Here is a 21,525-nt window from a genome sequence, read left to right as displayed (position 1 = left end):
CTAACTCCACAGTATGTACAGCCCACTCGCCCAGGGAAACGAACCTCCTCAGTCCTCAGCAACAGTGCTGCCGAGGCCGAATCTCGAACCCAGAACGGGTTCCACCATAGACTCCTTTAAACGAAAGGATTTGATTTGTTTAAAGGGGTCTATGGTTCCACTTACCCGGGGTGTATTCTTTCAGCGGTCCGACCCTTCAAGCATCAATTTCTGAGGTATTGTATTGCGTAAGCCTCATCAACGAAATGGTGACACCTGAGCTTACTGACAGCGATGCTGGTTGGTAAAAGGTTCAGGCAGTCACCGAAAAACATAAAAACCACAGCGTCGGCTTTTTCACAATCGCAGGAAGTTCTTTCCACCAAAAATAGCGCAGTTCTAACAAATAATTGAGCGCTTGAAGTGAAAACTCACACCATACCAACATGGTTTCCAGCTCATCCATGTTTTAGAGCATTTATCGATTGCGGGATCAGTGTTGCCAATGGTTAACATTGGACTGTGCAGCACCTAGCGACACAGTTTCGTCAATGTTTTACAAAGCCTATAAATCCGCCACCAAGTGCAACCGAAGGGGAAATCAAAGTGATTTCGCTGAAAGCATTGCTAACTCGCTAGTGCATAGGAGAATGGGGGCGCAAATGGGAAAGGACGCTATATAATTTTACGCATTACAGCCAACGAGAGTTCCTATAACTTTTTATCGACCTAATTATCTATTTTTTGTCACTCTTTGACACTGAGTGATTAATATACCTATCAACACAATCTATGAACTTTTTTCGTGCATGAGTTTAGAACTATCTTTTGACTTGTGAAGAGTAGCGCTTAAGTTCTAAAATAGACGACAAAACGTAACAGCGACGTTACATGCTCAGAACATACAAAATGGAAACGGCACGTCATGACCTCTATAACGTAAACTATAAATTGAGAAAAGTATTATATTATATATATTATATTGTATATATTATATATATATATATATATATATATATATATATATATATATATATATATATATATATATATATATATATATATATATATATATATATTGACAATTGTTCGCATCTATAGCTGGTGTAAGTCAAAAGTGTTATTTCAAATGAAGAAAAGCGATGGCTGTTAACATAATTTGATCTTTTTATTCGAGTAGCTTCACGCTGTTTCGTAGGTTACAATTATTTTGCATTGTTTACCGATTCGTAATATACATTAAACATCTCAGGGAGAGCATTCTTTAGGCTAATGCATTCTTCCACTGAATTGCCTGCTCACATTTGACCTCTGGGCTCTGTTTAACCGCTGGCACCACCGACCTAAACTGCAGGAAGTCCTGGTGCGTGTAACCTTGAGCGTCGGCGACCGGACGCCACGGCACTACACTTGACTGAAGACGTCCGGCCGAGGGGGGGGGGGGACGCAGGGCCGCGGCCATCGCGTGACCTCACCGGGCCAACCGCCATAACCCGTCTAGAACCGGCAATTCACTCACTGCAGCCTGCATAGTTGGAATGGGAGCTAGTAGCGACCAAGCCCACGCAGTTTTAATAGTCGTCATATAACATCGCGGAATGAGCGAGCGGAACAGGGAGTGGGAAGGGACGGAGGGGGAGGTATACCTCAACTGCGTAACACTTTTGCATGACTTGAATCATAACTCAGAGTGCCTGGTATAACTTAACACTCTTGGCACTTCAACCAGCGTCAAAGACATCGTGATAAATGTGCGTCCAACCGACCAAGGAATTCATGGGAAAAGGAGAAAAGGAAAATAGGAGGGAAAATAGAAAAAAGAAAATCCTATGCATTCAGCATTTGTTCGAATGAGTGCTCCGTGACCGTCATGTAGCGACTACTACCAGAAAGTGATAAAAAATACAACAAAGGACTTACAATTACAGGTAAATCTGATATAAAGTAACGTTCGTTAGGAGGTTCATGATAAATTCAATAATTGACGGTGCAGACCAGGGTGAGGTGGCATCCGCAAAAAAGGAATTGTGAGGACACGCACAGCAAAAACAGCTCTGGCATTGTAATGTGCGTGGTTCAATGACGTGAATAAAATTGCCAAACACTAGCTCGTTAGCAGCTGTGCTGTGGATTTTTGGTGTTCGATCACGGTGCTTTTGAATGAAATCATCACGCAAAATTATTAAAAAAGCGCAGAGCAGGTCGAGCGGCTTTTGTCACAAGGGATGAGGGATGAGGGGGGGGGGGGTGTAAAGAGGGCTACAGGTGACAAGCTAGACCAACTATCTTTTAACCCGAATGATGTCCGACCCGGGGACCCACCCCCCACAGGATCAGGACCCATCGACCCATTGGATCATCCACCAGACCACCGCCATACCGGGGTCCACCCACAAAAGGACCAAGGAACGCCCGCAGGACCAGGAATAAGCAAGCAGACCCAGGGGGCCGCCCAACGCGACAAAGGCAATTATACATTCCAGGAATATCAATCTACCGAAAATAGGAACAATCCACCAAACCAGCAGACCATTCAGCGGATTGAAACCACGAGACAGAAAGGGACCATCCAACAGACCATCTATCGCACCCCAGACCACCTACCAGACATGGCCCACCCACCGGACCGAGACCCCCCCCCCCCCCCTCCCTCCCACACACACACACTTAGAGACCTCCCCGTCGGCCGGCCCACCTGGATCAGCGCCAGCGACTTGTCGCGCATGATCTGCCTGCTCTCGATGCGCTGCTGCTCCTGACGGATGATGTCGTCCAGGGAAGCCGGCTCCGGTGGACTGGTGGCCAGCGGCGGCGGAGACGCCAGAGACGGGGAGGCAGGCGCGCCGCCCCAGACGCCGCCCTCCCCGCTGGAGCGGAGCCGCGGCCGGGCGGCCGGAGCCGGCACCGGTACCGGCACCGGCGCGGCGGCCGGCTCCGGGCGAGTCGCCGCCGACACCCGCCGCTGCTCGGCCATTATGTCGGCCAGGGAGGCAGCCGCCGACGGGTCTGCGACAGAAAAACAGAGGGGAAGTCATTACCAGCTTCACGTCCCTTCACACTGATGTTCGTGGTGAAATGGGAGGGGAGCTTTTATGGGAAACTTAGTGATGGGCTGATATCCGGCAGTCGGCACACACACAGCTGCAGTACGTTATCCTGAGGTTCCCTGTTCTAAAAAGTGCATCAGTGTATCAGTCCCTCACTCAGTCCACGCCTTGCAGTAGTAGGATAAACAATCAAACAAGAATCAGTTTGAACTATGTAAAACAAACAATATAGTTTCAGCTTTGCAATAACAATTATAACCGTGGCTAACACCCATTCAATATCCACTGCGACTACCACGGTCGGGTCAACATTGCATGTGCGCCAGGCTGCCCTACTGGTCTCCTGGGACGACCCACTGACGGTCACTTGTAGGGGGGTCGCACACACTCGCCTGATGTCGGCGAGTTCCAGCGATATGGTCACACAAAACAGCCCTCACCGGGCCACACGACAGGGATCAAAACACACCGAGCAGACCAACGACGGCACGCCACACGGTGAAATAACGCAATAAACACTAACACCGAAACCCAATGGACTTTAGCCAAGCCGAAAAGCATGCTTTGGGAAACCGTTTGTTTTGGGCCAAACTCGATAAACGAACGGAGAACCAGAAGTGGTGAATAAAAAGAGAGGAGAAAGAAAGAAAGCGAGGGGTGGGGTGAGGGAGGTAGAAAAGGAGAAACAGACAAGCATAGAGTGAGTTAGTAAGCATGAGTGAATCGCGCTATGCCACTCACCCGTGCCGTTGGTAGTTCCGGCAGTCCAGGCAGGTTTATTGGCGGCGCCGGCAGACCAGGCGGGTCGACGGGGTGTCTCCGTCCTGACTGGAGTGACTGGTGCCGCAGCGGGGGCCATAGGAGACCCGTCCAGAGCCAGCGGTCGGCCGCGGCGGCCCTTTTTGGTGCTGGAGCGCCTGCCCTCGGCGGGTCGGTCACTGGAACGCAGGGTCGGGCTGAGTATAGACCCGGCGAAGGGAGATATAGCGCAGATAGTCTGAGTCGCGACACAGGAAGCGTCTTTTTAAGGTCTGTAACACATGGTTTCGGTTAAATAACTTCGCTTTGAGGGTTAGGGCCTGGGCGGTCACATGGAAAAATACGCCTTTTTACAGTCTCATGATCACACTGTAGACGGTAACACAAATATCGAACCTTCTTCAGTGACACCTGCTATTCACCAAGTACTCACCCGCCGGAGGCTGGACTGGGCCCGGCAGCGGTCCTGGTCACCTCACAGCCCAGAGCAGGGAACGCCTCGGACGGCGGCGTGGTCGGGTCTTTGTGTGGAGATCCCGGGTCCTCTCGCGGGGATCCCGGGTCCTCTCGCGGGGATACCGGGTCCTCCCGCGGAGGGTCCGGCGGGGCTGCGCGCGCCGGCTGCGGACGAGGCGTCATCCCGGGTATGTAGCGCTGTTCGGCGGCCGTTTCGGCCGGAGGTGGGGGCTGATCGACGGTGCGCTCCGGGTGTCGCCTCCGGGTGACCAGGGTGAACTCGGGTACCGGGCTGTCGGCAACAAAGGCACAGCTGGGGGTTAGCTTGGGCGGCAGAGTGTCGGCTTCAAGCACATATGAAGAAGCCGAGCATCGGGCTGCCAAACACAAAAAGATAATGTAACCTCAGGTAGCGCGCAGTCGAGACAGGGACGAACGCTACAAACACAATGTCGCAAAGTAAACGTGCAGTACAGAAATCACGCGTAAAATAAACTCAAAGCTCAATTCTCTGTTAGGTCAGACCAGGGTCAGACCACCCCTTCCAAAGCCAGCTTAGCCCTCTCAGTCATCCAGGTCATTGCACCTAACCAACTGCAGCCAGTCGGGGCGGGAAGTGCGCGAATTACGTGCGAGATGTTTGCGTTATTCTAGCTGTCAACGCGTCCCACCTGGATGGGATGTCGGCACCGTTCAGCTCGGGCAGCGTGTCGCCGTCCTCACTGGCCGCCTCTGAGGCGGTTAGGGATATCACCGACGAGCTGGAGACGGCCCGCTGTCGCTGCGACTCGGCGCCGGGGCCGCGTGACGGGCCCGACGAGCGGCGGCCGCTGGGACGGCGCCGGGGCGGCGGCCGCGACCGCACCTCCTCTGACAGACGGAGACACAGTGGCGGGCGCGTCAGTTATACGGCATTGAGGACAGCAACACAGACACAGGGGCGGGCGCATCAGTGACACGGCATCAAGTACAGAGACAGAGAAAGACACTGGGGCAATAACATCAGTCACACAGACACAGACACAGTGGCGGGGACATCAGTAACACGGCATCTGGTTCAATCAAAGGCACACTATAGGTCACACACACAGATACAGTAGCGGACACATCAGTCACACGGCACAGAGTCCAGTAACACAGGCAGACGCACATACCAACACATACAAATACGGAAACAGGGACGATCATCACAGCGGACGTTCGCTGTAACCCGTAAAGTCAAGCACCGCCCTAGTCCCTAACTATGTCCTATTTTTGTGGCGTGAATTAATGAGGTCGAGCTAAAAGGATATGCGTGCACTGGTATTCAGGTCACCTAATCAAACAGTGGCTTTGTGGCTTTGGCACTACTCGTTACCTTTACCCCAAAACTGCAAGTTCATCCTACTAGCATACCTATTTGTGACCTCTCTATGTCCATGGAGACTGTGGGGTTGACCGAGGAATGACGTCATTTACAGCATTGACATGCAGACTTTCGACATAGCTCGGCGCTTTCCCCATTTCCTATATCGCCGTTAACGTCTATTCTGGGAGCAGCAATCAAACTTTTAGCTGTTCGCATGTACCGTGGCTCTTTGAGGGTAGAATCTCAGCAGGCCTACCACTGCTTTACGAAATGAGTGACAGAACTCAGAAAAACCCCCGCATGAGAGTGGGGTATGAGTGCAGGTTGACAGAGCGTCTCTCAATGTTGGGGCGTCGGAGTTTGTTGATGTTTCCATGGAAACCCAAAACCACGATACCACTAGAGACAGGTGGTGTCATTCAGTGAAACAGGGCCAGGGGCAGGGAAGGAGCAGCTGAGGTCACGTGGGTTAGCGCGGGGAAGGAGCAGCGAGTCACGTTGGTTATCACAGGTTAGAGGCGGCGGGTCACGTGGGTTAGCGCAGGGGAGGGCCGGCGGGTCACGTGCGATACTCGTGCTCTGCGCCGAGAGCGACCGTACTCTGTGTTTGGTGTGCCGGTCGCTGGGAGACTGTGCACGCGGCCGACAGGTGTTCACAGAAGCGGTACCCACCGCCGCTATTTTGGGTCCGTGACTTGCCCGCGGCGTTACATAACCAATCAAGCAATGCATGATTCTTAGCATGGCATGATTCCAGCACTTGACCACTCGTCAGTGACATGCGGCTAATAGACACTGTAATTTGCAAGAGTACCAAGACTGAGAGCCACCGGACAGGCTTTCAAGGAGACCTTCGTCTAAGTCAAAGCACGGTTCAACAGAACCACAATGACGTTCGATATGACGTCATTGTCGTCGTGACGACAATGACGTGTCGTCGTGACGACAATGACGAAGATATTGTCTACTTTTGAGACAAAATCTTCTAAGCCACTTGGGCAATGACATCAAACGTTCAGTTCCTTCTGCTGCAGGAACTGGGCAGTGGACACCGTGTGTCCGAAGAAAAATTTAGTGGTAACCATCACGAGTTGGCTGGAAATAACGTCAGAGTGGCTCATGTTCGGTCGACTATGGCGAGTTGAGGTCAACGTCACTAGAAGTTACGGCCACATAGTTCCAGAAAACTTTTAAATACAGTGCTTGAAGTTATAGTCCAAGCCCAACTGCATGCTGCCGAGGTGAATCAAGTAACATATGAAGCAGTCCTGACGAGTCTGATGATTCAGTTAATTGGACGTCGTTTCATTTTTTTATTGTTATATTAACTAACTCCCTTCAAGTGACGTAGGTTTTTCCTAAAATGTCTTAGGACAAACTTTCGAGCGTCGCCTGCCGGCGGCATGCCGAAGTAGGACGAGGGTCAAACCACCTCCCAATCCGTTTCTGGCTCAAGCTGGTTCACACTTGAGTATTGCGTTTCATGTCAACATAGACCTGGGCCGTCCGACATAACTCTGCCCGTCGCCCGGGTCACGGGAACGCACCGCGCACCGCGCGGCTATGTCTATTCGACTCGCAGTGCGCTAACAAATCCCTGTCAGGCACGGCACGGCCAGACATTACTCGCAATTCGGCTCAGCCAATGGCGCCGACCAGCGGTGTCCTGTCCACTTATTCAGAGAGGCGCCACCGCGCCCCGGGCCGCGGTGTGGGGGACCTCCGTGTGTATACGGGGGCTCAATATTGAGGGGCGGCACATCACCAACTCACGCAGCGCCGCGGCGGTCACCAGGCTACCGACTGTCCATGTCTGTCTGTGTGGGTAACATGACCGCCAATCAGAGCATAGCTCTAATCCAAAACTAGAAAAGTCGGCTTCGTGGCTGTTCGTAACAACATTTACAGCTTGCTTGCTGGGATCCTCACTTTCTACTCACCAACTTTATTCAGGTTCCTGTTCGAGTGTGCCAAGATATATGTTCCTTTTTAGTTTTAGCTTCGGTTAGGTATAGACATCATTTTAGCTTCGGTTAAACCTCAGAGAGATGAGTTTGCTTTGATAAATGCAAGCACCACACTGATGACGGACAGTGCGTTTTTGACCCCTGCCCTCTCTCAACATTGAGGGTTTCAATGCTTATTTTTCAGCATATGTCATAATGCACCTTTTCCGCGCCATCACTGGAACTGTACCCCACGACTGCCCCCTTTTTGGGAGTCATTGAGTCATTGACCTGCTATCTGATGTCACTGACGGACCTGAGATCTTCACAATTTTATTTCATTCGCTAGTTCCAGTGACGCTCCACGCCTTCGCTTTTTCAATGCTGTAGCTTAATTCAAAACTGCGACGGAATTGCACCGACCTCTAGGGTTGATAGAATCGGCATGTAGAAAGCCGATAGGTCTGGGGAGCGCTGTCTTATGTCACAGTATCACGATGCCAAACAGGTTACACAAATAGGTCAGCTTACCACCAAAGGGTACAAACAAACTGATTTTCAGATGCCATCAATCGTTTGACACTAACTAGCATAGCTAAGCATGAGCCATACAGAAAAAAATGAATGAAAATGTATCAGAGTCGCTGAACATAAAGACGGAACCTACCGCGCATATGATGTCATGCAGCTTAACATTCGCTGGCATTTCGGCGGCCTACACAAGGGAGCCTCAGGTCTAGGTTCGCGCCGCACGCGATGCATTAACTCGGCGGCCCCAGCGGAGGGCGTCGCCAGTTGCCGTCATTGGTACACATACACACACACACACACAGCAGACACACAGGGACACACAGGGGGCGGCAGGTGGGCGAATTCACACGCCTTCGTCGCCTGGCAGCGCTGGGTAAACGGGCTACGAGCGCGCCTCAGGGAGTTACGGGCGCAAGGCCGAGCTTCATTAAGTTGAACTTAAGTCCGGCAAAGTGCGGGCATTTCTTACATGCACGCCATTGCGCCACCCCGCTGACACGACACACCTATTCGCCAGGCCGTGGGCGGCCCATGACCTCATACCGCTTTATCAGGTCATCAGGTGCTTGCAGCATCGGTAGCTGTTCCAGTCTTGCATGTAACTATCTAATTGCGTCCACAGTACTGAATTATTGAGATTTGAGAGGATCCAATATGACTGTTAATCGTAGGGACAGCTGTAGGACAGAGCGCTGATTCATATTTCAGGGACAGAGCGCGACTGCGGTTAGCGCTTGGGGAGGAATCACAACTTGATTCCTGCCCAGTCAAGGACTGAGCGGCTAATTGAAGAACTCGTGCGGGCCCCCGCTGAGGAATTCACAGACGTTCTTTGGGTATTTGTCAGCGTTTCCCGATGTAGATGATCGAAATGAAAGAAAAGGAAACGAGATGGAAAATTACGGGCTAGCCAAAATAATCGGTCGGTTAATGCCTCTGAATAGGAGTGGAAGCAAATTAGAAAAACAGTGCAATTGTTGTCAGGAACACGGACCATGGTCATAAGGTAAAGTCAGGTTGGTTCAGGTCAGGTCATTTCCGCACCTTCCGCGGGTCCCAGGGCCGGGTCGTCCGTTGACACCGGGTCGGGTCAGGTCGGATAAGTTCAGGTCAGGTCAGGTCAGGTCTGGTCCACTGTTCAATCCAGTCCCTACCTTCCGCAGGCTTCGGCGCCGGGTCGTCTGGTGACAGCGGGTCAGACCCGGTCAGCTCAGGTCAGGTCAGGTCATGTCTCCAGTTCCACTCCCTACCTTCCGCGGGCTCCGGCGCCGGGTCGTCCGGAGACACGGGATACGCCCGGTGCACGGCGGCGATCAGCCCTTTGCCGGGCGGCCCGTCTGAGGGTGTCAGCCGGCGGCGTGACACGGCCGGGTTCTCCCGGCGGTAGTAGCGGCCCAGCTGCTCCAGCGCCTCGTCAGACGCCTGCTCCAGCGTCCTGTCGAGTGCGGAACACGGAGACGGTTAAAACTCGTGGACTGACGCACTGTCAACGAATCGGGCGAGCGGCCAGGGCGCCCGGCATATCCGGTCGGGGATACGGAACTGTGAGAACTCCTCGTCGGTTTGCCAGAACAGATAGGAAGCCCGCGTGTGATTTCATCGCCCTGTCGGCCGGCTAAGTGTCCACCCCTCCCCTCCCACCCAGTCAGTCGGTCGAAAAGCCCCTCTCCTCCCCTCCATACAATGCCGGCCACCGGCGCCATGTCAACTCCCCATGCTGAAAACAATCAATCATCGCCCTAGCCTGGGAGAAACACCACTTGCGCCAGCAATAACAATAACAGTGATATACATGCACAGGCCGTTAGCCACTGGCGCCCTGAACTGTGATCTGCAGGTGGCAATAAAACGCTATGGGAGCGGAACGTTTGACGTTCATTACCAGCGGGGTGACTATGCGGCGCAAATAATTAATAAATACGTGCACTGTACAACATCGGACATGCACTCTAATCTGGTGCCTGGACATTCAAATAAACATGCAGAGCCTGAATAGTACCAGTAAGAACACTGCGTTGGAGCCCGGAAACCGTCTGCGTGTTGTGTTCGGTGGGCCAGTTATGTAGGTTGGGTAGTAATGTTCTACCCCTAGGCTATGTATGTATTGGGCCTCATGAGACCATTTGCCAGGCCCGGCCGGGGGTCGCCTGTGTGTCGGGCCCCTGAGAACGCCATTTGTTAGCTCTAGCTCGATGGGCGGCTATATGTTGGGCCCCAGTCACAGTTACTTGTCGGCTCGAGACGAGCCTTTTGGGCGGAAATGTGTTGGGTCTCGGTAGACAGTTGGCTCGGGCCCGGTGGGCGGCTTCGTCCCTTACCGGCAAGTCGGCAATGTGCTAGGCCCCGGTAGGCCATTTGTCCGCTAGGGCTCAGTGGGTAGCTGTGTGTTGGGCCCCGGTAGACTATTTGATGGCTAAGGCCCAGTGGTCGGCAATGTGTTGGGCCCGGTAGACTATTTGACGGCCCAGACCCGATGGGCGGCAATGTGTTGGACCTCAGTAAGCTATTTGTTAGCTCGAGCCCGATAGGCGGTTATGTGTTGAGCTAAATAATCGGTACGGCTCAGACCCGGTGGCCGGCGAAGCCCTGTCCCCGTAGGTCGCCAATGTGCCCCTGTCACGAGCGACCGCCGCCCTGACCGCCCTGGACGCGCGTCGGATGGCCCATTGAGGCGGCTATGGCGCACTGGTGAGCGGCGAAATGGGTAACGCCGAGTGAGGCCGTATGTGGCAGGAACGTAGTCGCGACCGGTGCAGCAGTCAATGTCACGACCCACAGCACACAATGACCAATACACATGCAGTGTATATGTGGTATGTGGTACTGCCGCTGCTAATGTATGAAATATCATTTCAAAAGTTATTATAACCCAAATCCATTTGTTGCCATGCGATGTGGATTTAATGTGACCAGTCGTTACATTTGTACTGTAGACGTGTGTATGCGATATGTCCCTTGTCCAAGTTGATGCCGCCGAGACCCTAGCCTTCATACAACATTATACACGCAGCGGTCAGCCTCACGGTGCTCGCGGGCCATTACCGGCACGCAACGGGCCAAGTAGCGAAGGCACCGCGAAAATCCGGGCCCGCACGCACCGCGAATGGAGGTGAGGCACCACACCACCGTCACGTGGCCGGTCCGCAATACCCCCAACACGAGTCAGGTGGAATCAATAGTCAGGCGACTGACATGAAAATAATGTGCGATTTACAGTTAAAATACAATATGCAGAGTTCCTTGTATATTACACTTATTGTCCGCTATACGTTGAATGCACCGTTCTTGGGAAAGGTTCATTTGCAAGTTACTGAAGTACCTATGTAGTATGTATTCTTATGGTGATGGAGGTTCAGTGTACTTCGGCAGGGCTGCGGAGTAGATGGATTTTGGGGTGACTCCAACTCCGACTCCGACTCCGACCCCGACTTCAAAAATCGACTCCGACTCCGACTCCGACTCCGGACGGTTCAATTAAAAACAATATTATGATATTAAATTCATAATGGAGATGTTTTTATCTTGCCTGAAACGATCATTTGTGCTTCCCAAGGCTTTGTGTTGCAAATATGCATTAAAAATAAAATGCATAATTAAAATGCAGGTTCTGGGGAATTCGCCGTCTTCAGCTTCTTTCACTGAAAAAGTTCGTCCAAAACAGCAAGATGGCCTTTTTCGACAAAATCTAATTTCGAGCGCAGTATCGTCAATCAAACAGGTGCAGTGCATGATGTTGAGCTATGCAGCGTTGACTCCGACTCCGGGCAGAACTGTCGACTCCGACTCCGACTCCGACTGCGACTCCGACTCCGCAGCCCTGTACTTAGGTACCTACTCCAATCGATAACTGTTAAAACAAGTAGTTATCCAGAACGCGTGAAATTAGTTGAGCTAATGGCAGCTAGCGCTTTTTGATAGCATACCATCCGGCATCCATAGCATACTCTAAACTAGGATAAAAGTTATGGTTTTAAAACATCTCATACTAACCAAATAATGCATAATGGACATTGTACCTAAACATCATGACATAACAGCCGATATATGCAAGTCAGAGAGATAATGTGTAGAATGTTTCAGCAGTTCCACTGCACCTAATTTTCCAATACAGTCATACTGTCATTGCAAAAGTCAAGATTCTGAAGAAAAAAACTCAAAACACCTCGTCATTACACAATACACATAGTCGCAATTTGCGCGAATTCCGCACGGGAGACTCCTCGGCGTCACTAACTAACCTATACATTGTACGACTGGCTGACATAACGCTGCTTCTAACCGACGACGCCACTCTGCGCGTTTTCCAATACACGTGTTTCTACACGTCAGCTGCTGAATTCCTGATGAAATGACGTCATAGCTTATCGCTAATGCTAAATTCATAGCCTCAAAGTTGGCAGCCACGGAAACTCAGCGGCGACTAAATGGTTGTTCTACAAAAGTTTGCAGTTATTGTGTAAGTAAGCCTCGAGTTATTTATTTCAAACATCGGTGTTACGAGCTGAAGCGGTGTTATGTAACTAAGATGCTTTTGTCATACATTGCGCCTTAACCTCCGGAGTCCGGATCCTAACCAGGTAACCAGAGCTGCTGAAAATGAATACCACATCGACCATTGCATTGAGCAAAGGACGACACCCTAAGCGATTTTCGGGTCATGATTCTTTTTGCTAAGGTAAGACATCGCATTTCTTCGGGGCAGAATATGACATTTATGTCTTCATTGTACCTATATACTATATGCATAGTACATATATGTAGAAGGGCAGCACTTTTTGGTCCTTAAATGACTAACACGCTCAAAAATACAGTAAACACATTTAACGAAATTCATGAGCACGATAGTCTTTTTCGTTTTGTTGGGTTACGCCCTTTCGGTCTGACAAGACCTTTCAAAGCCGGGGTGATAATACGAATAAGGGGGAGACATTAGTCTAGGCGTCCGCCCTGGTGCGCCACCGGGGCTGAGCCTATCCAGGTGGACAGACCACCCAGCCCCCTGACCGGCACCGCACCCGGCCATGGACCTGCTCCTGGGATGGGGCTACCCACGTCGGATTCAGGTGACCGTCCAGCCCGCTTAAGGCGTGGAGGAGAAGAGTTTGACTGTCCTGAGGATGGAAAATGACGGAGCGGTGGTGATGTGATCGGTGTTCCTCTGTAAAGTCTCTCTTGAAAGTACCGTGTCTCGAAAGTATCGCTATCGCTCCCTGTTTTGAGTTAGTTTGAGGGTTGGCCGCCTGGCCAGCCCGTGAAACCGTGAAAACGGCATGGGTCGCTATTTCAGTCGTCAATTGCTCTAGCTCCCAGATGTGAAGTCTCACTGTTTTGACAGCTAAGGGTTTTCTGAGTCGCAGCTGGTGTCTCCCTGGTGCACTCCTCACTCCTCAGCCAGCTCCTCTTCTCCTCTACCCACCTATTTTCCATGAGGGCGGCCAGGTTCAGACAGATGAACTGACTGCAGGTAGCTCCTACCCCCCCTACCCCCCCCCCCCACCCCACACCCACCTGTTTTCCATGAGGGCTGCCAGGTTCAGGCAGATGAACTGACTGCAGGCCGCCTGTAGCTGCTCGGCGCCATATAGAGAGCTGAACTCGAGTATTTCCACGGCGTTCTTCAGAGTCAGCTGCCGGGACAGCGCCACCTGCGGCAAAAGGGAACGGCGCGGTTAGTGGACAGGTGAGTGGACGGTCAGTGGATGGTGGGACAGGAGGCGGTACGGTCAGTGGACAGGGGACAGTGGCAGTACGGTCAGTGGACGGTAGGACAGGAGGCGGCACAGTCAGTGGAAGGTGGGACAGCGCGTGGTGTGTTCAGTGGAACAGGGGGCAGCAGCTGGACGGGGGTAGCAGCTAGCACGGCCGTCAGTGAACGGTTGGACACAGGGAGACAAAAAAGTTGGTTCAGTCAGTAGACAGGGGGCGGCAAACAGTTGGTTCAGTCAGTGGACGGGGGGCGGCAGAGACGGCAGGGGTGGACAGGGGAGACAGTTGGTCCACGAGTGACAGAGGATGGGGCATGAGAGCGATATAGCCAGCGGTAACGATACTTAAACACAATGCCTGCAGAAAAATTACTATAAGCAACAATTATTATTTGTATTGTGAGGAACGCTAAATCCGATATATGCCAACAACTCACGTACCTTTCAGCGGATCTGTGCATCGACTCGGGACCACTATGACCGTCGCCTCTCACCTCACAGATGTGTTTGAGCCGGTCGGCCAGCATGTGGTCGGCAGCGGCCAGCAGGCCACAGAGCAGCTCCAGGTCATCAGTCTGCAGCTGTTCAGAATCTTCCGGCTGGAGCAGAGCCTCGTCTGTGTAGCAGTAGCGCAGCAGGAGGGCCAGTACCGCGCCGGGGACCGAGAGACGGACTGGCTCAGACGACCGGCTCTGTGACACACGAGAGGGAGAGAGACAGCAGATGGCAGATGGCGGAGACAGAGAGACGGACTGGCTTCGACGATCGGCTCTGAGAGACACACGAGGGAGAGAAACAGTCAGCAGATGGCAATAAGCGGGCCGGAGACAGAGAGATGGACTGACTCTGACGATCGGCTATGTGAGACTCAGGAGAGAGGATGGGAGAGGGATATAAGGGGAGATGGTCAGGTGAACCAGGGGTCTGTTGCAACCTTGTGAGAGGGCAAACAGACGACAGACGGGGAGAGATGATCAGCGGATGGCCCGCGGAACTGACCCGGCCTACTCTCTCCAACAGACCCGGGCAGAGCTGACACACGGATAGTTGAAAAATGATCAACAATGATTTGAGTGATCATTGATCACTCAAAGTTACTGACTATTCGGCGCTAATTGCTTGATGGTCTGTGCCATTTTTTATTACCTTGAATAGCCAAATGATGAATTGGTTTTCGAAAAAAATGCATCATCTCCTGAGAACACTATATCTGTTAATCACAAAATGACATAAAAAGAGAGCGCGTTGCGAGTGCCAACGCTGCGTTGCACCCTCACCTCCGCCCAGGTGCTGGACAGCATCATGTTGAAGTACTCGAGCCGGGCGGCCAGAACACATTTATGACAGGGGACGGCGGCGCCATCCGTGCCCACCACGGACACGTCGCTGAGGCCGGGCGGAGCGGCCGGGTCGAGCCGCAGCGGCGCCGGGCTAATGTCGGCTCCGCGGGCCAGCTCGATACGACCGGCCGTCAGACGGACCCCTGAGGGAGAGGAGGTCAGCGTTAGAGTGAGGGGGAATGGGGGAGGGTGGCATCCTTCCGTCCCACAGCGTAAGAACGCCAGACCGACAGTGATACAGAGAGTGATTCCTCACAGCTCTGTCCTACAGAAGCCGTAACCCACGTTATGGCTTCATGGTGAACTAAACCTCTCTGGGTTTGGCTCACAGTCCCACGTACCGTCGAGTTCGGTTGCTCACGCCCCACACTCCCACATACCGTCCAGTTTGGTCAGCATCGCCGGCACCCCCAGTCGCCGAGCCGCCTCCCGGACCACCTGCAGCGGCTGGGGCGGCCGCGCCTTCCCGGCCGCCTTCTTGTCCGACTTGTGCTGCTGCTGAGGTCGTGACCCCGGCCCCGTGCCCGGGTCAGTCGGCTCCAGTCTGACGGGCAGCACAGCGTCAGAACTCAGAACACTCCCGAAAAGCTGAGACTAACACAACAGAGGTGGCATTCGTCGCTGACATGCTGCTATATTCATACGGGCCCACAGACATACATAAGATACAGGCAACCCGCAACAGTCAGTCATTGTAAAATAATCATCACTGCCGGCTGTGCCTGAAGTCGGGGATGGGACCGCATCAGGCCGCAGGTCCTCTCCTCCCCCCCCCCCGGTCCCCCCTCCCGCTGCTGCTGTCCGTTCGTACCTGAAGTCGGTGGGTCCGGGCCGCATTAGGTCGCAGGTTCCCATGTACAGGAACTGAAGCACCTGGCGCAGCGCGGCCGCTGGCACGCCGTCCACTCGGTGGGTGGTCAAGTCACCGGACTCGACGCTGGCAAACTGCTGGCTGAAGTAGCTCGAGCCACTCGCCAGGATGAACTTGTGACACGGAAAACGCTCGTGGCCCGCCTGTTCGGAAGACCACGCCGTTAGAGCACAATCTTTATTCATATACATACACTTTTTTATTCATTTGGTTAATTTTCTCATTTAAAATAGCAATAAGACACGGGAAAATACAAAAGTTATAAATATCCCGTGTTAGTGAAACATATCGTTTCAAACTGAGCTGTTCCATCAGCTCGGACCAACATGCGTATCAGCAATTCGTGCCAGAGGCCACATGTACCACATGTTCGGTGGGCGCCCGGACAGCCGGACAATTACCGTGGCATCGACCCCGCGGGCGAGGATTGCCTAGAGATAGTGGCCGCCAATGCAAACTTCGGCGCCTGGAACGACGAGAGCTGCCGCTCGCGGCTGGCGGCGCTGTGCCAGCTGCGTGACTAGGCGCCGACGGACAGGGTAGTGGGCTATAGCACCACCAGACTGTGCTGGGTGAGGCGCCCCAGCGACACACGGCTGGTTGCAGCCACGGATCAGCACTTTTCACGATACCAGTTCTGTACAGATGTGACACGGTCCCGTGCATACGATTGGTACATTTATAGTTCACTCACACTTATACAATTCTAGTTACACCTATAGTACATAACTACTTATAAAAGTTCACCCCAGTTGCTTACACGATTGAATTATGCGCTATGGTAATCAAGACCAAGGTACCTACTACCTATATAGGTAGTGTAGTTGCCATGCCTTTAGTCGCCCTGAATCAGCAAGAAAAATATCAACCTGAATTTTGCACTTCTTCACTCTCGTTTTTGTTTACATAAATGATGCTTCACCTGAACGTGGGCATTTGGCTGCTTCATTTGATACACGCTCTATGGTAGAGGAAATAAACACGTTGGCTATGTCGTTGGCATTACGATGGCATTGAGGCATTACCGTGATGTATTTATGAGTGGGTTCATGGGCATGTGAACGGCTGGAACATTGTGGGTGCATAGGTGCCAAAATCCACCCATGATGGTGGAGAGGGGGTATGGTGGAGCGGGGGTAGGGAACGTGCCGTGTTCTCTCTCGACTTTGGTATGTATCGCCACCGATATTAGAATTCCTAAAAACACAACGGGCACCACTACTGCATGTGGGGCGGGCCCAGCGCCCCTGGCAGCCAGTCGGCGCAGTAACTACGACAGTGTCGGAGTCGGCCGTACTGCATACGTCACAGAGCGGGACATCCCACTGCGCCACCGGCGCGCCGGGATCTCTGGTAAACATAGCACGGCCGTACAGAGACGGGGCTCGGCGCCGCTCAGTCCAGAGCGGCCGACCGGGCGGAAAGGCCCACCGGCTACCGGTGCAGTCGCACACGGCAGCTCGCAGCTGTGAAAGGTACCGCTGCCGACGGACCAGAACCACTGCCGACCGAACTGTCCGGGCCCTATCAGTCGGCCAGGATGCAGCTCGGCGGCACCCTCACCGCCGCGAGGTCAGCACTACCCCTGCTGGTCCTGGCGGCACTTCTCTGTACGCACGCGGCCGCCAGGGATCTCGGCAAGACAGACAGCCTGAAGGACGCTATCCACACGGCAGTCAGCGACGCCGTCCGGAAACACTGCGTTCCAGAGAAGCAGGTGTGTACCCAGCACGGCTGATAATGTGAGACGGCCGAGAAAATATCAGAGAGGTGGCTTCAAAGTTCTGTCTGAATATTTTCATACAAAGCTCGTTCATTTTTTTCCACGTAAAAATATTGAACATACCAGTGCTGAATATATTTGAGGCATCTGATTATTAAAGGTAGTGTGCCAGCTTTCTTGGACCGTATGGAGTTAATGGCCCAGATAAGGAGAACCGGATTTTTAGAACTTATCCATACCTTCAAAACTCATGGAAACGTCTTAAATTCTTCAAATTTTGAGTACCCCAGTGCGAAATTCGCCCCGACGGGTTGTCGGTCGTACCCCAACCACATTTCACACCACTATGAACAATAAATGCACACACTGAAATCGCTATTACCGATATGCTCATCCAATCAAGTTTCGATAAACCCGTTCATCATCATCTCCTGCGGTTTCGAACACGCCTGTTAGGTGGCTTCTGATGCTCGTCGAGGTCGGAATTTCCAAATACGCGTGGTGCGTCGGGCCGCGCGCTCTGACTTCGGCCAAGAAAAATGCGTCAGCTGATCATTGTCATTTCTGCCACTTGCGTGTGGTGAAATGGGGTCATAACTTATAAGACGGCTTTTTCATATCAATTATTTTACATAAAATCATATTTCAAACCATAAATAATGTTCGACAGCCAAATAAAAGAAACAATACAATACGGGCTTACAGTTTAAGGCTCGACATTGTGTTGTCTACGATTAGACAGCTGATAACTCATTCCCGTACGTCGTATGGTCGTAACACTATAATGACCTTTGCTTATTGTCACAAGTGCGCCGCATTCGCGATTGTTGCCCGACGCCTGTTTGCAGGTGAGCCCACTACAGTTGTTATACATATCTAAAAACCGAAAAACTTTTAGGCGAAAAAGGCACTATTCCAGGCCCATTTTTGATTTTTTTGCGATATTAGGTAAAAACAGAAGCTTCTTATCCTAGGAAAAATAAAATGGGAAATCTTTCAAAGGTGGCACACTACCTTTAATGAAACATTAGAAACACAATTAAAGGTAGTGTGCCAGCTTTCCTGGACCGTATGGAGTTAATGGCCCAGATAAGGAGAACCGGATTTTTAGAACTTATCCATACCTTCAAAACTCATGGAAACGTCTTAAATTCTTCAAATTTTGAGTACCCCAGTGCGAAATTCGTCCCGACGGGTTGTCGGTCGTACCCTAACCACATTTCACACCACTATGAACAATAAATGCACACACTGAAATTGCTATTACCGATATGCTCATCCAATCAAGTTTCGATAAACCCGTTCATCATCATCTCCTGCGGTTTCGAACACGCCTGTTAGGTGGTGCGGTAGACCGCGCCCAAAGCCAGGGCCCCGGTAACGTGAGGTAGCCGAGTCGGGGCAGCGTGCGCTGACCCAAGCCGGGGCCGCGCGTCCTCCCGGTGTCATGTGATAGCCCGGGGCTGCCCGCGGGGATGCGGTAGACCGCGCCCAAAGCTGCAGCCCCGGCTTGGGTCAGCGCACGCTGCCCCGACTCGGCTACCTCACGTTACCGGGGCCCTGGCTTTGGGCGCGGCTTCTGCTCATACTTTGTGGTGCGGTGGTGGTGCGTCGGGCCGCGCGCTCTGACTTCGGCCAAGAAAAATGCGTCAGCTGATGATTGTCATTTCTGCCACTTGCGTGTGGTGAAATGGGGTCATAACTTGAGAGACGGCTTTTTCATATCAATTATTTTACATAAAATCATATTTCAAACCATAAATAATGTTCGACAGCCAAATAAAAGAAACAATACCAATACAGGCTTACAGTTTAAGGCTCGACATTGTGTTGTCTACGATTAGACAGCTGATAACTCATTCCCGTACGTCGTAACTCTATGATGACCTTTGCTTATTGTCACATGTGCGCCGCATTCGCGATTGTTGCCGACGCCTGTTTGCAGGTGAGCCCACTACAGTTGTTATCCATATCGAAAAACCGATAAACTTTTAGGCGAAAAAGGCACTATTCCAGGCCCATTTTTGATTTTTTTGGCGATATTAGGTAAAAACAGAAGCTTCTTATCCTAGGAAAAATAAAATGGGAAATCTTTCAAAGGTGGCACACTACCTTTAAAGCATCCCATCTATCCAATCACTCGGACTCAGTAGAAAATGTTGCGTGTCGCATGGTGTCACAGTTAGCGACAGCCTACCCCTAGTGTGACCAGCAGCCGATTTCATAAAGCTTGGCAGTAGCGTGGATGGGATCATCAATGGTAGTAGTTTACATCAAGGTAGTAGTTTACATCAAGGTATATTTTACGAAGAAACTACGCACATTGGAAGTGGGCGGCTTTGTTGGGATATAATGGCGTGTTATGCGCCATTTGTATGCTTTCGTTTGTTTTGGACTGTGTTATACCACATTCACTACTTAAATCATAGTCAATAACATCATATATATGGCAGCATCCGCAGTTGCTTTATAGAACCGTTTCAGCGCGAAATCCAACAAAATTGATGGAAAACTACGTCAGTGACATTTTGCGCCCTTTGTCTGCATCCTCAGCCGTCCGACGGAGCCCGGTGCGTGGCCGAGTGCCCGGAGCAGTTCACCGCCTGCGCCGGCCGCTGTTACTCCCTCCAGCTGGTATCGGTCGACTATGGGGCCGCCGAGCGGCGCTGTGAAGAACTCAACTCGACACTGGCCGTGCCGCGCACTGCGGCAGAGAACCTGTGCACCGCCGGCCTGTCGGGCGGCCGGCGAGTCTGGCTGGGAGTGACCGACCGGCACTCCGAGGGCCGGTTCGAGGCGGAGGACGGCACCCCGCTCGGGCTTCTGCACGGCCACAGGTGGGCGGCCACCCAGCCCGACGATTACCGCGGCGTGGACCCCGAAGGAGAGGACTGTCTGGAGATGGTGGCTGCCACCACCGACTTTGGCGCCTGGAACGACGAGAGCTGCCGGTCACAGCTGCTGCCACTGTGCCAGCTGCGTGACTAGGCGCCGACTAACAGGGGGCTAGGTGGTGTGTATGCTGTATACACTTGGCAGGGCTCTGTCGCCATACGAAGTACGCTGTGATTAGTGGCTGATATGCCAGCCAAGTGAGATTGCTTATCAGAAGCTTGTTCTTAGTTTGCATGCATGGCGAGGAAAAGTGCTCCTTTTATACGACTCAAAGTCACCCCTTCAAGATCTTACCGATGAGTGGATTGGTGTTTTATTGGCTGTTAATGCATGCAGGTGTGTCTCTAAGCGCCAGCACCATTGGGGTGCGTCATATCGTGTTTCTGTAAATATTTGTAAAGGTGTGATACATTTCACCGCGGCGAGGTGGTTTGGCCTGAACTTGCATATCTATAAAACTAGAGTCATGCGTCATTTTTTAGGCAATAATAGTCAGCACATTTTTAACTTTCAATGATATAACTTTCCAGGTCAAGCCACCGTACTCAAGTTCATCCCCAGTCCTTTTCTCGATTGAATTACGCGCCATAATAATCCAAATCAATAAAATACCCTGTCTAAGTAAGTCGTCCTGAACCAGCGACGCATGCCTCAACCTGAATTTTGTTCTTCCCCTCACGTTCGTTTTTGAAGGATGCTTGACTTGAACGTATTTGGCTGCTTCATTTGGTGTACGCTCTATGATTATGAATGATAATAAACACGTTCACCATGTCGTTGACGTCATTACGATGATTCATGTGCGGACTGTGCTAACTGCTGGCTGGCAACTTGGAGCCAATCGTCAACCACCCCGGACCCCCACCAGTGCCCCGAGAAACGCTGCGTCAGACCGGCGCAAGCACAACCGTTCGAGGAGGTGTGG

General features: G+C 52.0%; 2 protein-coding genes and 1 long non-coding RNA gene across 3 annotated transcripts in view; 2 read left to right on the top strand and 1 right to left on the bottom strand.

Annotated features, from left to right (window-relative positions):
- Positions 1-21,525, bottom strand: part of LOC122393786 (inhibitor of Bruton tyrosine kinase-like) — a 35,981-nt gene that overhangs the window by 2,912 nt on the left and 11,544 nt on the right. The window contains exons 10-19 of the mRNA XM_043390164.1: positions 15,923-16,125; positions 15,492-15,655; positions 15,049-15,254; positions 14,266-14,463; positions 13,575-13,711; positions 9,317-9,501; positions 4,913-5,111; positions 4,219-4,533; positions 3,768-3,964; positions 2,675-2,985 (exon numbers count right to left, since the gene is read on the bottom strand). Of these exons, the coding sequence (XP_043246099.1) occupies positions 2,675-2,985; positions 3,768-3,964; positions 4,219-4,533; positions 4,913-5,111; positions 9,317-9,501; positions 13,575-13,711; positions 14,266-14,463; positions 15,049-15,254; positions 15,492-15,655; positions 15,923-16,125 (2,115 nt within the window). The remainder of the gene's footprint in view (positions 1-2,674; positions 2,986-3,767; positions 3,965-4,218; positions 4,534-4,912; positions 5,112-9,316; positions 9,502-13,574; positions 13,712-14,265; positions 14,464-15,048; positions 15,255-15,491; positions 15,656-15,922; positions 16,126-21,525) is intronic.
- On the top strand, positions 12,470-14,334 carry LOC122393794. Its single transcript, XR_006258752.1, has 3 exons — positions 12,470-12,522; positions 13,634-13,746; positions 14,273-14,334. It is a non-coding gene; the product is annotated as an uncharacterized LOC122393794 (long non-coding RNA).
- LOC122393789 (alpha-N-acetylgalactosamine-specific lectin-like) lies at positions 17,239-21,376 on the top strand. Its single transcript, XM_043390167.1, has 2 exons — positions 17,239-17,699; positions 20,259-21,376. Exons 1-2 carry the CDS (start codon positions 17,523-17,525, stop codon positions 20,691-20,693), a joined length of 612 nt encoding a protein of 203 aa, XP_043246102.1. The 5' UTR covers positions 17,239-17,522; the 3' UTR covers positions 20,694-21,376.

This window comes from Amphibalanus amphitrite, unplaced genomic scaffold (assembly GCF_019059575.1).
Source record: "Amphibalanus amphitrite isolate SeventyFive unplaced genomic scaffold, NRLGWU_Aamphi_draft 000553F_arrow, whole genome shotgun sequence".
NCBI classification, from domain to species: Eukaryota; Metazoa; Arthropoda; class Thecostraca; order Balanomorpha; family Balanidae; genus Amphibalanus; species Amphibalanus amphitrite.
The sequence above is the reverse complement of the archived record's forward strand: the minus strand, read 5'-3'. Positions and strand labels throughout refer to the sequence as shown.